The sequence below is a fragment of the Leucoraja erinacea genome, chromosome 24, assembly GCF_028641065.1.
Source record: "Leucoraja erinacea ecotype New England chromosome 24, Leri_hhj_1, whole genome shotgun sequence".
Taxonomy (NCBI): Eukaryota; Metazoa; Chordata; class Chondrichthyes; order Rajiformes; family Rajidae; genus Leucoraja; species Leucoraja erinaceus.
This window is the reverse complement of record NC_073400.1, coordinates 16,189,392-16,203,423: the sequence shown is the minus strand read 5'-3', so window position 1 is coordinate 16,203,423 and position 14,032 is coordinate 16,189,392. Positions and strand designations below refer to the sequence as shown.

General features: G+C 44.3%; 1 protein-coding gene across 1 annotated transcript; it reads right to left on the bottom strand.

Moving 5' to 3' along the window:
- Positions 1-1,396: 1,396 nt before the first annotated feature.
- On the bottom strand, positions 1,397-10,344 carry tmem167b (transmembrane protein 167B). The gene is made up of 3 exons (XM_055654603.1): positions 10,190-10,344; positions 4,658-4,789; positions 1,397-2,973 (listed from the first exon to the last, which is right to left on the bottom strand). The coding sequence occupies exons 1-3, from the start codon at positions 10,197-10,199 to the stop codon at positions 2,891-2,893; spliced, it is 225 nt and encodes a 74-aa protein (XP_055510578.1). The 5' UTR covers positions 10,200-10,344; the 3' UTR covers positions 1,397-2,890.
- Positions 10,345-14,032: the final 3,688 nt, after the last annotated feature.

Here is a 14,032-nt window from a genome sequence, read left to right as displayed (position 1 = left end):
CCCAGGTCTGTACTACTGTAGCGGCTGCCTCCTCCCTGGAGACCGGGAGACGCTTAAACATCTGTAAATCATTGCTTAAATGTTAGTCAGTTAGTTTGGAGGGCTTTTATGTGAAGGGGGGTGAAGGGGTAAACTTTAATTCTTAGTCCCCTACCTGGTCGGAGAGGCGGGGAGCGGTCAATGCCTTACCGGGTCGCCGTGCAGTAAGCTCCGCAGCGCTGTGGCCGGTGGGGCCGCGGGCGGCGCCGGTTGTAGCTCCGACCCCGGCAACTCTACCCCTGGCTGCGAGGCGCTCCAAATCCAGCGCGGCCCGCGGCCGGACGCCCCAGCTCCGTGAATGTCGGGAGTCGGCGGCGTCGCAGCGCTGGGATACCAGCGGGGAGCGGGCAATGCCTTACCGGGTCGCCGTGCGGCAAGCTCCGGAGCGCTATGGCCGCCGACACACAACATCGCGGAGCGTCACTGGATTTGGAGCCGCGCAGCCAGGGGTAGAGTTGCCGGGGTCGGAGCTCCAACCGGCGCGCTCCGGAGCTTGCCGCACGGCGACCCGGTAAGGCATTGCCCGCTCCCCGCTGGTATCCCAGCGCTGCGACGCCGCCGACTCCCGACATTCCCGGAGCTGGGACGTCCGGCCGCGGGCCGCGCTGGATTTGGAGCGCCTCGCAGCCAGGGGTAGAGTTGCCGGGGTCGGAGCTACAACCGGCGCCGCCCGCGGCCGGACGGAGCCCCCAGCTCCGCGAGGTTGGGAGTCGCCGACCAGGTAGGTAGGGGACTAAGAATTAAAGTTTCCCCCTTCACCCCGACTCCACCACCACCACATAAAATCCCTCCAAACTAACTGACTAACATTTATGCAATGATTCTCCCGGTCACTGGGGAGGAGGCAGCAGCTCCAGACTTTTCAAGCTGCCCGCGCTACCTACCTAATCTACGCTAAAAATCTTCCATTCTGAAATCCGAAAATGTCCGAAATCCGACAAGTGTCTGGTCCCAAGGCTTTCGGATAAAAGGTTGTGCACCTGTATTAGCAAAGAAATTTGCGAGATGTAAAATGTAGATTCAGATGCCATTCTTTAAATGCCAAACAAAATACATCAGTATTAAAATTTGAAAAATAATTTTCCAAAGTTCTGAGAGGCACTATATAATAAATTCAAGTGACGTTTTTCACCTTATTCTGCGGGTATCCTATAATTATTCAAAGCGTTCGAGGTATAGCTGCCCTTCTGTTGTTCATGGAAAGTTATTGAAAATTTGGGAGGCGCAAAAGGAAAAATCAAGTTCAGAAAGGGATTTATATATTTGAAAATAATCAATTGTGGAAACAGTCCTTTTCATTTATTAGCAGGACAGAGAAACGCCGTTTCGGATCACAGACTTGAAACAACAAATCCAATGCTGTACCAGAGAATAAATTAATTTATTTTGGAAAAAAAACATTACATCTTTATAAGAATTTGGGTGGCCACACTTGGAATATTGCATGTAGTTCTGGTCTCCCCAAAGCCTCCACAGAAAGGATGTGGGGGCTTTGGAAAGGGTACAAAGGTGGTTTTCCAGAATGATACCTGGATTAAGTGGCATTACCAACAAAGAGAGGTTGGATAGACTTGGATTGTTTTTTCTGGAACATCGGAGGTTGTGGGGAGACCTGATAGAAGTATATAAAATTGTAAGTGGTATAGATAGGATAGTTAGAAGGCATAGTTTTAAGGTGCAAAGTTTAAAAGAAATGTGCAGGTCAAGTTTTTATTTTTACATAGTGGGTACCTGAAACGTGCTGCATGTGTGGTGGGTGGGGGCAGATACAATAGTGGCATTTAAGTGTCTTTGGATATGCTGGAAATGGAGGGATATGGATTATGCACAGATAGATAAGAGATGAACTTGGCATCATGCTCAGCACATACATTGGGGCCAAAGGGTCCTGTTCTTGTGCTGTACTGTTCTATGTTCTATTAGTATAAGATACTATTCTTGAAATGCCAAAGAAAAAGACCATCTGTATTAATATTTGAAATCAAATTTTCCACGCAATGGTTGTTTTTATTTTTTTTCCCTGTCCAAAATCTTAATGTCTCAAAGTGCAGTTAACATTTTCCTTGAATATATACTACACATCTATTTAAAAGGAAAGAACAGGCAACTTGAATGAGACAACATTCAGAAAATCACCACTTTAACTTCCAATCACCGATGCAGTCACCATGCACCTGGCATAACTAATTATTCAAGGCGGGTGGAAAGAATTCTTCGCCCCTCAATGTCATTTACAGATTCACTGGAACTAAAAAAAAAATTATATTCTCTCTTCAAGTTTGCCAAATTTAAAAACTTTTCAGCACTAAATTCTGAATAGAGCATTAACTTTATTATTAACCTTTAATGCACATCATTTTAGGAAGCAGCCAACTGGAACAAGATACAACAATCTCATTATCTGAGACAAAAAAAGTAAAAACAAATATTTAATTAAACATGGAAACTTGGTATACCAATAAACTTAGAAACTAAACTAAAATTACTTTGGTTACTTCAATTATAAAGATAAATTTAGCACGGTTACCAAATGACATAAATACTTCCTTTAAAACTAAAATAATCAAATATCTTGTTTTATGATCTGACTCATCCTTCACGTTTTAAAGTGAGATAGAAGATTTGATGGTTGTTGCATCTTTAATACAGACCATGCACATATATCGGCTCCTAACTACTTTTCCAACGGCTTGCATTCCATCCAAGCACCTCCAGGATTGCACAAGAGTAAATGGTATAGTGTTTGATTCTTTTACAGAAAGAAACCATTCTCTGATCTTACTCCTTGTTGAATGGTTCTGCAAAATGTATTGTTCCTCTCAGAGTCAGGGTCAACTTTGAACTACCGGTGTCATTTAATAAACAAAACGTAAACTCCCGTGACAAGGCAAGAGAGTGCAACAGGTACATGAAGCCTTGTTCCTATTACTGCAGCTGCAAGGAAACAAAAGTTTTATTTAGTAATCTTTGTAAAGATGGTAACTTTTTTTATTATTGTCTACAAACACTGCAAATTTGAACAAACTGCAATTATGTTCAGAATTATCTCAAAATGTGTGTTCAGAGCTTGATGGGGAACAAAGAACTGCAGATGCTGGTTTATACCAACGATAGACACAAAGTGCTGGAGTAACTCAGAGGGTCAGGCAGCATTTCTGGAGAAAAAGGATGGGCGACATTGTAGGCCCGTTGTTGGCTCGGAATGGTATGATCTCAAGAGGGAAATAAGTGGAGGGCTGTGGAACTGGTTAAACAACTAGAGGAAGGAGCAAGGGAGGAGGTGAGTAAGTAGAAGTTACATTAAACTTTTTCAGACATTAGGTGCAGCAGTAGGCCATTCGGCCCTTCGAGCCAGCACCATCATTCACCGTCATGACTGATCATGCACAATCAGTACCCCGTTCCTGCCTTCTCCCCAAATCTCTTTACTCCACTATCTTTAAGAGCTCTATCTAACTCTTTCTTGAAAACATCCAGTGAATTGGCCTCCATTGCCTTCGGAGGCAGAGAATTCCACAGATTCACACCTCTCTGGGTGAAAAAGTTTTTCCTCATCTCCGTTCTAAATGGCCTACCCCTTATTTTTAAACTGTGGCCCCTGGATCTGGACTCCCCCAACTTATTGAGACCAAAATGGCAAGTCTCACAGGAAGCTGCAAACCAAGTGTGCAGGTACTGTGTCATTGCCGCACTGGGAAGACTATGGCATCTCCCTTCTATCTGTTGGAGATCAGCTTTTTAAAAGGCTAGCATGAAGGTAAAGGAAAGTGCAAGGGAAGAGAGGGCTGAGAACATGATCAGCAAGCATCTAATCCAATGCATTGTATGTCCCGAAGTCCCAGCTGTACTGAGGGTAGTGTTTGAAATAATGTGGTTGTAAGCCTGACCCGCTGAGCTACTCCAGCAGGTTGTGTAGTTTTTTTAATGAGAATTTTGCCAGGACTCGAGGGTCTGAGCTATAGGGAGATGTTGAGCAGGCTAGGACTCTATTCATTGGAGCAGAGGAGGATGAGGGGTGATCTTATGTGCAAAATCATGAGAGGAATAGATCAGGTGAACGCAGTCTTTTGCCCAGAGTAGAGGAATTGAGAACCAGATTATATAGATTTAAACTGAGGGGGGAAAAGATCTAATAGGAACCTGATGGTTATCTTTTTTTTTACACAATGAGTGGTGGTGTATGGAATGAGCTGCCGGAGGAGGTAGTTGAAGCTGGTACAATCGCAACATTTCAGAAACATTTCAACAAGTACATGGATACGACAGGTTTAGACGGATAGGAGCCAAACGCAGGCTGGTGGGTCTAGTACAGAAGGGACATGTTCGGCAGTGTGGGCAAGTTGAGCTGAAGAACCTGTTTCCACGCTGTATGACTATAATTCTAACGATGTCTTATTTACCCCTCATTTCTTAGCTTGGGAGAGCTGCAATAGGAATTTTGTAGCCCGGAGAAAATCCAGTAGTCAGGATCGAACCCGGGTCGCTGGTGCTGTAAGGCTGCAACTCTACTGCTGCGCCACCCAATTTTCCTCCAAGGAAAATATTTTATCATGTTTATTACTAATATAATACAAGTGTATGATTTAGTTCATCAAATCTAGTACACAAATAGGTTTACCTTTGTAAAATACACCCCATACCCCTTTCTTTTCAGAAAGTAACCATTTATTCAGCCGTGGAACTTTTTTTAAGTATGCACAAGTGCATATAAAAAGCAAGCCAAAGACCAGGAGCCCATCGAAAGAATATACTGTAAAACACCACAAGAAGTCTGGTTAAAACCGAATAATCAAATAAAGTATTTATGATACATTAGTTCGAAAATTTATACAACAGACATGAGAACAAAAGATAACCTACAGTCATCAAATACATAATATCGCTAAACAAAAGGATAATCAAATCACAGCAGTCTATTATTGGTTAAAGATACATATTTTATTATGTTAAATGATGTTCTTTCTTGATTTGTACAAAATAAATTGATTAACACTACACAGTTTTAATACAGAACTTATCAAAAAATGGCACTTAAATGTTTAGTGTTTCATTTTTAACCAAAATATTCACCAAGCTTCCCTTGTGCTGTTGTTTGTAGGTGTGCGACAAATTCTCATGCAAAAGCAGATTGTTTACACAATAATTCACTCAATGGTGCCAAGAAAAAAAAACTGCTAAAGCACTAAACCTACAAAATTAATTAAACTTGATTAATTTTATTGGCTTAACATTTCTAGACAACAGCACAAGGAAAGCCCGAGGAAGAATATTTTAGTTCAACTGGGCAGCCAACATTGCTCCAAACTTCAGTGGAACTGCAATTGCAGGTACATGTGCTAATTCATCAAGTGAACAAACAGGAATATTGAAGAAAGCCACAAAGTGCTGATGTAACTCTGCAGGTCAGGCAGCATCCTCTGAGAACATGGATAGGTGACGTTTCAGGTCGGGAAACTTCTTCAGACTGTTTCATGGGTTTTGGCCCAATCTTTATTCTGAAGAAGGGTGCTGACCCGAAACATCACTTATTCCTTCTTGCAGAGATGCTGCCTGATCCATTTCCTATAATACACTTGATTTCTAATATGAAGTTGGCATAAAGATTCAAAGTTATTTAAAGTACATGGTTACAAGAAGAAGAACCTTGGATTTATAACAATTTAGACTTTGTGAAGTTTAAATAGAAACTGTCAATAGAAGAACTATGCTCTAAGTGTTATATTCAGGAATTAATGATGAACAAATTAATGGTTTAAAATTTACACGGATGTCAAGAGTTCTTGTTCAGTGTATCAAGAATGTTTTGGATTTGGCTGCCAATGAAGGTCCATTGTTAATGTAGGATATGATGGAAAAACTTAAAATACTAATGATGAATTGAAGTTATCATCTGTTAAATGTGTTGAAATGATCAGATGTGTACCTTACAAAAATATACAGAATGAAGGATAAGAATGCAATTTGGTGAATTTGTCAATATGATGGTTAGCTTACTCTAACGTACACAGTTGACCCCTGCATTACAGTGCCGGGGAAACATGGATGAACAGTTGTGTTCCTAGTAAACCATCTGTATCACAATTTTCTGTTCAGCAAAACTGCATAATTCGCGTATGTGTCAAGATACAAGGGTTGAAAATAATGCACTTTGTATTCATTTACTTTTTTTCACAAATTCCGTCAGAGCAAACTTTAATCCACATCATACATTTTTGGGTCGTTATTTGCGAATTCTGTACAGGTTAATTTTCGTTACTCGATCAGCAATAACAGGAAATACCTGAATATGCTCTTTGTCCACTTAGGCCTGCTGGATCTCCCAGTTGCTACCATTTTTAACTCCTCTTCTCCTTCCCATACTGACCTTTCTGTCCTGGGCCTCCTCCATTGCCAGAGTGAGGCCACACGCAAAATGGAGGAACAGTACCTCACATTCCACTTGCGTAGAATATAGCCCAATGGTTTAAACATTGAATTCTCCAAATTTCTAGGTTACTACAAACTACAACCCCCCCCCCCCCCCTCCCCCCCATTGCCTGTGCCCCACCTGAACTTGCATCTATTTGTACCCTCCCCCTCACCTTCCACCTATATTCCTCTAGCTTCACAATTCTCAACTATTAATTCATTTGTCTCACACCTTCTGCTTTCTCATCTCTGGCCTTTATTCAAACATCTGCCCATCGAAAATCCCTCAACTGTATCCACCTATTACATGTCAGACTTTGTCCTGCCCTATCTCTCTTTCTTTCACATCCTCCTCTATAATCAGTCTAAAGAAGGGTCCCAACCTGAAATGGCACATATCCACATTTCCCAGAGATGCTGCCCGACCTGCTGTGTTACTCCAGCATTTTGTGTCTTTTTTTATACAGCAGTACATAACAGTGTCGTATACAAAGTAGTACCACTGTATTCAGAATTAAATATTGTTGCAAAAATGCACAGGCAAGAGTTTGTTTGTGTTGTAATTAAGTACAGATTGATAGCTTTGACCTTTAGTTGTTTTACTTGCCAGCTATTATTAGAAGGGATGCTAAATGTATGATGAGCGTTTGACGGCTGGGCCTGTGTCCGCTGGAGTTTAGAAGGATGAGGGGGATACCTCATTGATACTTACCAAATAGTGAAAGGCCTGGATGGTGGATGTGGGGAGGAAGTTTCCACTAGTGGGAGTATCAAGGACAAGAGGACACAGCCTCACAATAAAAGGACGTACCTTTAGAAAGGAGATGGGAGGAATTTCTTTAGTCAGAGTCTGATGAATCTGTGGAATTCATTGCCACAGACTGCTGTGGAGGACAAGTCATTGGGTATTTTTAAAGCGGAGATTAACAGGCTTTTGATTAGTAAGGGCGTCAAAGATTATGGGGAGAAGGCTGGAGAAGGGGTTGAGGGAAAGTTAGATCAGCCATAATTGAATGGGCCGAGTGGCCTAATTCTGCTCCTATGACCTCAGAACTAAATCTGTCAAGACATTAGTTTATAAAAACAGTACAGTATTACATAGGCTTCAATCTTATCTAACTAAGCAGAGGCCCAGAATGCAGGCTGAATTCTGCCCTCCCTCGAGGCTAAACCCCAACCACAAGATATTCCAGATTTCCTGGGAGAATGGTTCCCCGAGACTGTGCTAGGAAAAGACCTACTGCAGGGTCTGTGGCTCCAATGAAAGCAATGGGGGGGAAATGGCTGAATTGCAACAGCAACGTTGAAACTAGTTTCTTATTTTATTTGATTCACATTGTTTAAACATATGAAACATAGAAAAGTACAGCACAGGAACAGACCCTCTGGATATCAGTATGAAACTAAACTAATCTCATCTGCCTGCACATGATCCATATCCCTTCATTTCTAGCATAATCATTTGCAAGTACGTTTTAATAGTGCTATTTTCTGTAAAAGTGATTTTGGCATTCATAAACATTCAATTTCACTGGTATCTCTGCAAACCAATCAGCCTGGGGCTTGGGAGATGGCAAAGTCATTGCTCAGAATTGTTTAATATTGTGCCAGGCCATCCGAACAACGAGGAATTGGCACGCAGGCCAAGAACAATCCATTATTTTTTAAAGTCTTATCCAATGAATCTTTTCAGCCTAAGATAAGCAAATCGCCATTGAGGAATGTTACACCTCCCTAAACCTCTCTCAATACAATGTGGAAAAACAACATTGACTTAGTAGTGTGATTAAATCGTTCAATGCACAACTGTAATAATAGGTGCATACACTGTACCTGTACTGACAGCAAATATGTAAAACTCAGATTTGTATTATTCCTCCATTCCCTGCATATCCGTGTGCCAATCCAAAAGGCTCTTAAACATCACTATCATATCTGCCCCCACTACCACACCTGGCAATGCGATCCAGGCACTCACCATTCTCGTGTAAAAAAAAAACTTGCCTTGCACATTTCATTTAAATATTGCCTTTCTCTCCTTCAAGCTATGCCCTCTAGTTTTTTTATATTTCCACCCTGGTGCAACATGGTGGAGTGTACGCCCCAATCAACATCAATGGTGCAGAAGTCTAAATGGTTGACAGCTTCAAGTTCCTTGGCGTTAATATTACCAATGATTTGACATGGACGAACCACATTGATGTGACTGCCAAGAAGGCACACCAGCGCCTCTGTTTCCCAAGGAGACTGAGAAAATTTGGCACATCTCCAAAGATTCTTACAAACTTCTACAGATGCGCCATGGAAAGCACACTGCCGGGTATCACCACAGTTTGGTTTGGGAACAGCTCTGCCCAAGACCACAAGAAATTGAAGAGAGATGTAGATGTAGCCCAGCCCATCGCACAAACAAGACCTCCCACCACTGACACCATCAACACTTTATGCTGCCTCAGAATAGCACCCAACATAATCAATGGCTTGTTCCATTTCCTTCGCTCCACAGATGCTGCCTCGCCCGCTGAGTTTCTCCAGCATTTTTGTCTACCAATGGCCTGTTCCACCCCGGTTATTCCTTCTCCCCACTCCCATCGAACAGAAGATACAGATGCTTGAAAGTGCGCACCACCAGACTCAGGGACAGCTTCTTCGCCTCTGTTATCAGGCTTCTGAATGGTCCTACCATAAGTTACGGTACTGTCCAATTCACCTCTACCCCACTGCAACCATTGCCCTGATGCGATACAGTGCTGAGAACTATACTCTAAACTCTGTATCTTCTAGTTCTCTCTATCTATTGCTCTTGAGTTTGACCTGGTGTATTTATGTATAGTATTATCTTTTTTCACCTTGTTTATTATATTGTATACAGGGTACTTTGTTCACATATTCTGTTGTGCTGCTGCAAGTAAGAATTCCATTGTTCTATCTGGGACATTATGACAATAAAACACTTGTCTCTTGATCCGATCTGTACGGTTAGCATGCAAAACAAGGTTTTTCACTACACCTTGGTGCACATGACAATAATAAACCTAAGCCTTGGGAAAAGGTTCTGACTGTTTACGGTATCTATGTCTCTGATAATGCGATGAACTTCCATTTGGTCTCCTGTCAATCTCCGGCATAAGAGAAAAACACTTCCGCAAGAGTCCGCCAATTGGACAACGACGTTGCCATTCAGGCTGGGGAACCGCCTTATCCCGCACTCCAGTTTGCCTATTGGACGAGGCTGCTGCCATTCAGTCCCGCGTCCCGCCCCCTCTCGCAGTTATGTTTGCCCATTGGTCGAGAAAGCTGCCCTCGACTCGCCTTCCCCCGCAAATCCGTTTGCCTATTGGTTGAGAATGCTGCCACTTATCCCATGACCCGCCTTTCTCGGCAATCCCATTTCCCTATTGGACGATGCAGCCGCCAGTCAGCCCCACGTCCCGCCCTCTCGCGCTATCAAGTTTGGTTTGACAAGGAGCTGGCCGATCAAGTTTAGTTTACCGGGCAGCGCTCTGTAACTCGGGTCAAAGCCAAGGCGAGCGGCGCCTGGTCTGGTCGGGGATGGACAGCGGGGCGGCTACGGCCCGGAGCTCGTTACCTTCTGTCTACCTGCCCGCCTTTTCGGTGCCGGGCCGCCGCCGAGGCCTAACGCTAGTGTGGGAGCGGCCACGTCCTCAGTTCCCCTCAGGGGCGGGGAGGGGGAAGGGGACGAAGGCCGCAGCCAGACGGTGGGGAAGGAGGGGAGGATTACCGTTGGTCATGGCGACAGTTGGATGCGTCCGCCTCTCGCTCCTTCACCGCGCGCTCATCGCCCGCTCGCGCCCCGCAGCCCGCGGTAAACAGACAGGCGCAAGCAGTCAATTCCGCTCACACCCACACGTCAATCTCGTCGCTCTGCGCTCGCTTGCTCCACCCTTCTGCGCCAGGCGATTCAGACGCTCTGTTCAGGGCCAGGACCCAACGCTGAGAATTTGCTCATCTCTCTGGGATATAATCGTCGGAAATGCAGAGATCAGTTGGAACAGTTTTGGCAGGGTCAAGGGTGTTTTACTGTTATATGTCCCAAACGGAATAATGAAATCCTTACGTGCAGCAGCACAACAGAACGTCAAAGTGAAAGTACCCTATATTGTCATTCAGACTTTTCCCGTACCTGCCTTCTCTCCATACCCCCTGATCCCCTTAGCCACAAGGGCCACATCTAACTCCCTCTTAAATATAGCCAATGAACTGGCCTCAACTACCCTCTGTGGGACCTTGTCGAAAGCCTTCTGGAAGTCCAGATACACCACATCCACTGGTTCTCCCCTATCCACACTACTAGTTACATCCTCGAAAAATTCTATAAGATTCGTCAGACATGATTTACCTTTCGTAAATCCATGCTGACTTTGTCCAATGATTTCACCACTTTCCAAATGTGCTGCTATCCCATCTTTAATAACTGACTCTAGCAGTTTCCCCACTACCGATGTTAGACTAACTGGTCTGTAATTCCCCATTTTCTCTCTCCCTCCCTTCTTAAAAAGTGGGGTTACGTTTGCTACCCGCCAATCTTCAGGAACTACTCCAGAATCTAAAGAGTTTTGAAAGATTATTACTAATGCATCCACTATTTCTGGACCTACTTCCTTAAGTACTCTGGGATGCAGCCTATCTGGCCCTGGGGATTTATCGGCCTTTAATCCATTCAATTTACCCAACACCACTTCCCGGCGAACCTGGATTTCACTCAATTCCTCCAACTCCTTTGACCCGCGGTCCCCTGCTATTTCCGGCAAATTATTTATGTCTTCCTTAGTGAAGACGGAACCAAAGTAGTTATTCAATTGGTCTGCCATATCCTTGTTCCCCATGATCAACTCACCTGTTTCTGACTGCAAGGGACCTACATTTGTTTTAACTAATCTCTTTCTTTTCACATATCTATAAAAACATTTGCAGTCAGTTTTTATGTTCCCTGCCAGTTTTCTTTCATAATCTAATTTTCCTTTCCTAATTAAGCCCTTTGTCCTCCTCTGCTGGTCTTTGAATTTCTCCCAGTCCTCCGGTATGCTGCTTTTTCTGGCTAATTTGTACGCATCATCCTTCGCTTTGATACTGTCCCTGATTTCCCTTGTTATCCCTGGATGTACTACCTTCCCTGATTTATTCTTTTTTTGCCAAACTGGGATGAACAATAATTGTAGTTAAACTATGCAGTCATTAAATGTCTTCCATTGCATAACCACCGGCAACCCTTTTAGAATTAATTGCCAGTCAACCGTGGACAATTCACGTCTCATACGCTCAAAGTTAAGTTTCTTTAAGTTCGGTACCATTCTTTCTGAATTAACAATGTCACACTCCATCCTAATGAAGAACTCAACCATATTATGGTCACTCTTGCCCAAGGGGACACGTACAACAAGATTGCTCACTAACCCTTCCTCATTACTCAATACCCAGTCTAAAATAGCCTGTTCTCTCGTTGGTTCCTCTACATGTTGATTTAGATAACTATCCCGCATACATTCCAAGAAATCCTCTTCCTCAGCACCCCTGCCAATTTGATTCACCCAATCTATATGTAGATTGAAGTCACCCATTATAACCGTTTTGCCTTTGTCACACGCATTTCTAATTTCCTGTTTGATACCATCTCCAACTTCACTACTACTGTTAGGTGGCCTGTACACAACACCCACCAGCGTTTTCTGACCCTTAGTGTTTTGCAGCTCTACCCATACCGATTCCACATCCTCCAAACTAATGTCCTTCCTTTCCATTGCATTAATCCCCTCTCTAATCAGTAACGCTACCCCACCTCCTTTTCCTTTCTGTCTATCCCTCCTGAATATTGAATATCCCTGGATGTTCAGCTCCCAGCCTTGGTCACCCTGGAGCCATGTCTCCGTGATCCCAACTATATCATAGTCATTAATAGCTATCTGCAGATTCAACTCATCCACCTTATTACGAATGCTCCTTGCATTGAGCCACAAAGCCTTCAGGCTTGTTTTTACAACACTCTTACCCCTTATACAATTATGTTGAAAAGTGGCCCTTTTTGATTTTTGCCCTGGTTTTGTCTGCCTGTCACTTTTACTTTTCACCTTGCTACCTATTTCTTCTACCCTCATTTTACACCCTTCGGTCTCTATGCTCCCTTTCCCTTTAACTCCATCCTCCACTGTCCCATTCAACACCCCACCCCCCTTATTCAGTTTAAAGCCACCCGTGTAGCAGTGGCAAACCTGCCTGCCAGAATGCTGGTCCCACACCTGTTAAGATGCAATCCGTCCCTTTTGTACAGTTCCCCCTTACCCCAAAACAGATCCCAGTGATCTAAGAATCTAAATCCCTGCCCCGTGCACCAGTTCCTCAGCCACACGTTCAGGTCCCGTATCTCCCTGTTCCTGCTCTCGCCAGCACGGGGAACTGGAAGCAAACCGGAGATAACAACCCTGGAGGTCCTGCTTTTCAACATTTTTCCGAGCTCTCTAAAGTCACGCTGCAGAATATTCATCCCCTTCTTTCCGACATCGTTTGTGCCGACATGCACTACCACTTCCGGATGTTCACCTTCGCCCTTGAGGATTTTCTGCACTCTGTCCGTGACATCCTGGATCCTGGCACCGGGAAGGCAGCACACCATCCTCGCATCCCGTCTGTTGCCGCAGAAACCCCTGTCCGTACCTCTCACGATGGAGTCTCCCACTACAATGGCCTTGCCTGCCTTAGGCCTTTTTGGTTTTGGCTCAACAGCCCTATTCGCATCACAGGTCAGTCCGCCGCTCACGTCTTCTGTCCCAACAGCTTCTAAGCGGATGAACCTGTTCACAAGAGGTACATCACCCGGGGACGTTGGCATTCCATGCTTTCCTCCCTTTCTCACTGTCTCCCACCTTCTCTCTTCCAGTACCTTAGGTGTAACAATCGTCTCGACTCATGGTATTGGCGGAGGCGGCCACATGAGGACCTACAGCAGCCGGGCTGAGCGAGCAGACCAAGTGTGGCATGTGGCAACTGCACGGAGCGGCGGTGGAAGGAGCCGACGGCATCGTGCTGGGCCAGGCCCACCCCTACTTCACCCATCCAGTGCCACCAGGACACCGGGCCTTAATGTGAGGAAATAAGAAACTGCACATCTCCTTGGGCCAAGATCAGACTTTTCAGGCATTTGGGAGTTGCAAGAAGGCACTGGAACATGGCAACTCCCTACCTGCTGCTTCAGATGAGGATCTATTGTACTCATGTATGGTATGAAGGATATAACTGGATGGCATGCAGAACAAGCATTTCACTGTATCTCTGTACACGTGACAATAAATAAACCAAATCAAGGCATGACAACATCAGTTGGAAAGGTTGGCTCATCTTTCCAAGGGTAATTAGGATAAGCAATATAATGGTCTTGAAAACAATGCCCACAGTTCGAGGGTTATGTGGCAGCTTCCTCATCCGATAGGCAAATGTAATTGTGGGAGAAGGCAGGTTGTGGGATTGTGCGGCAGCTGTGTTGTCCAATTAGTAAAATTGCTTGAAGGATAAGGTGGTTCCTGGGGTCGAGTGACAGCACCGTTGTCCAATAGGCATACTGGCAGAAGTGTGC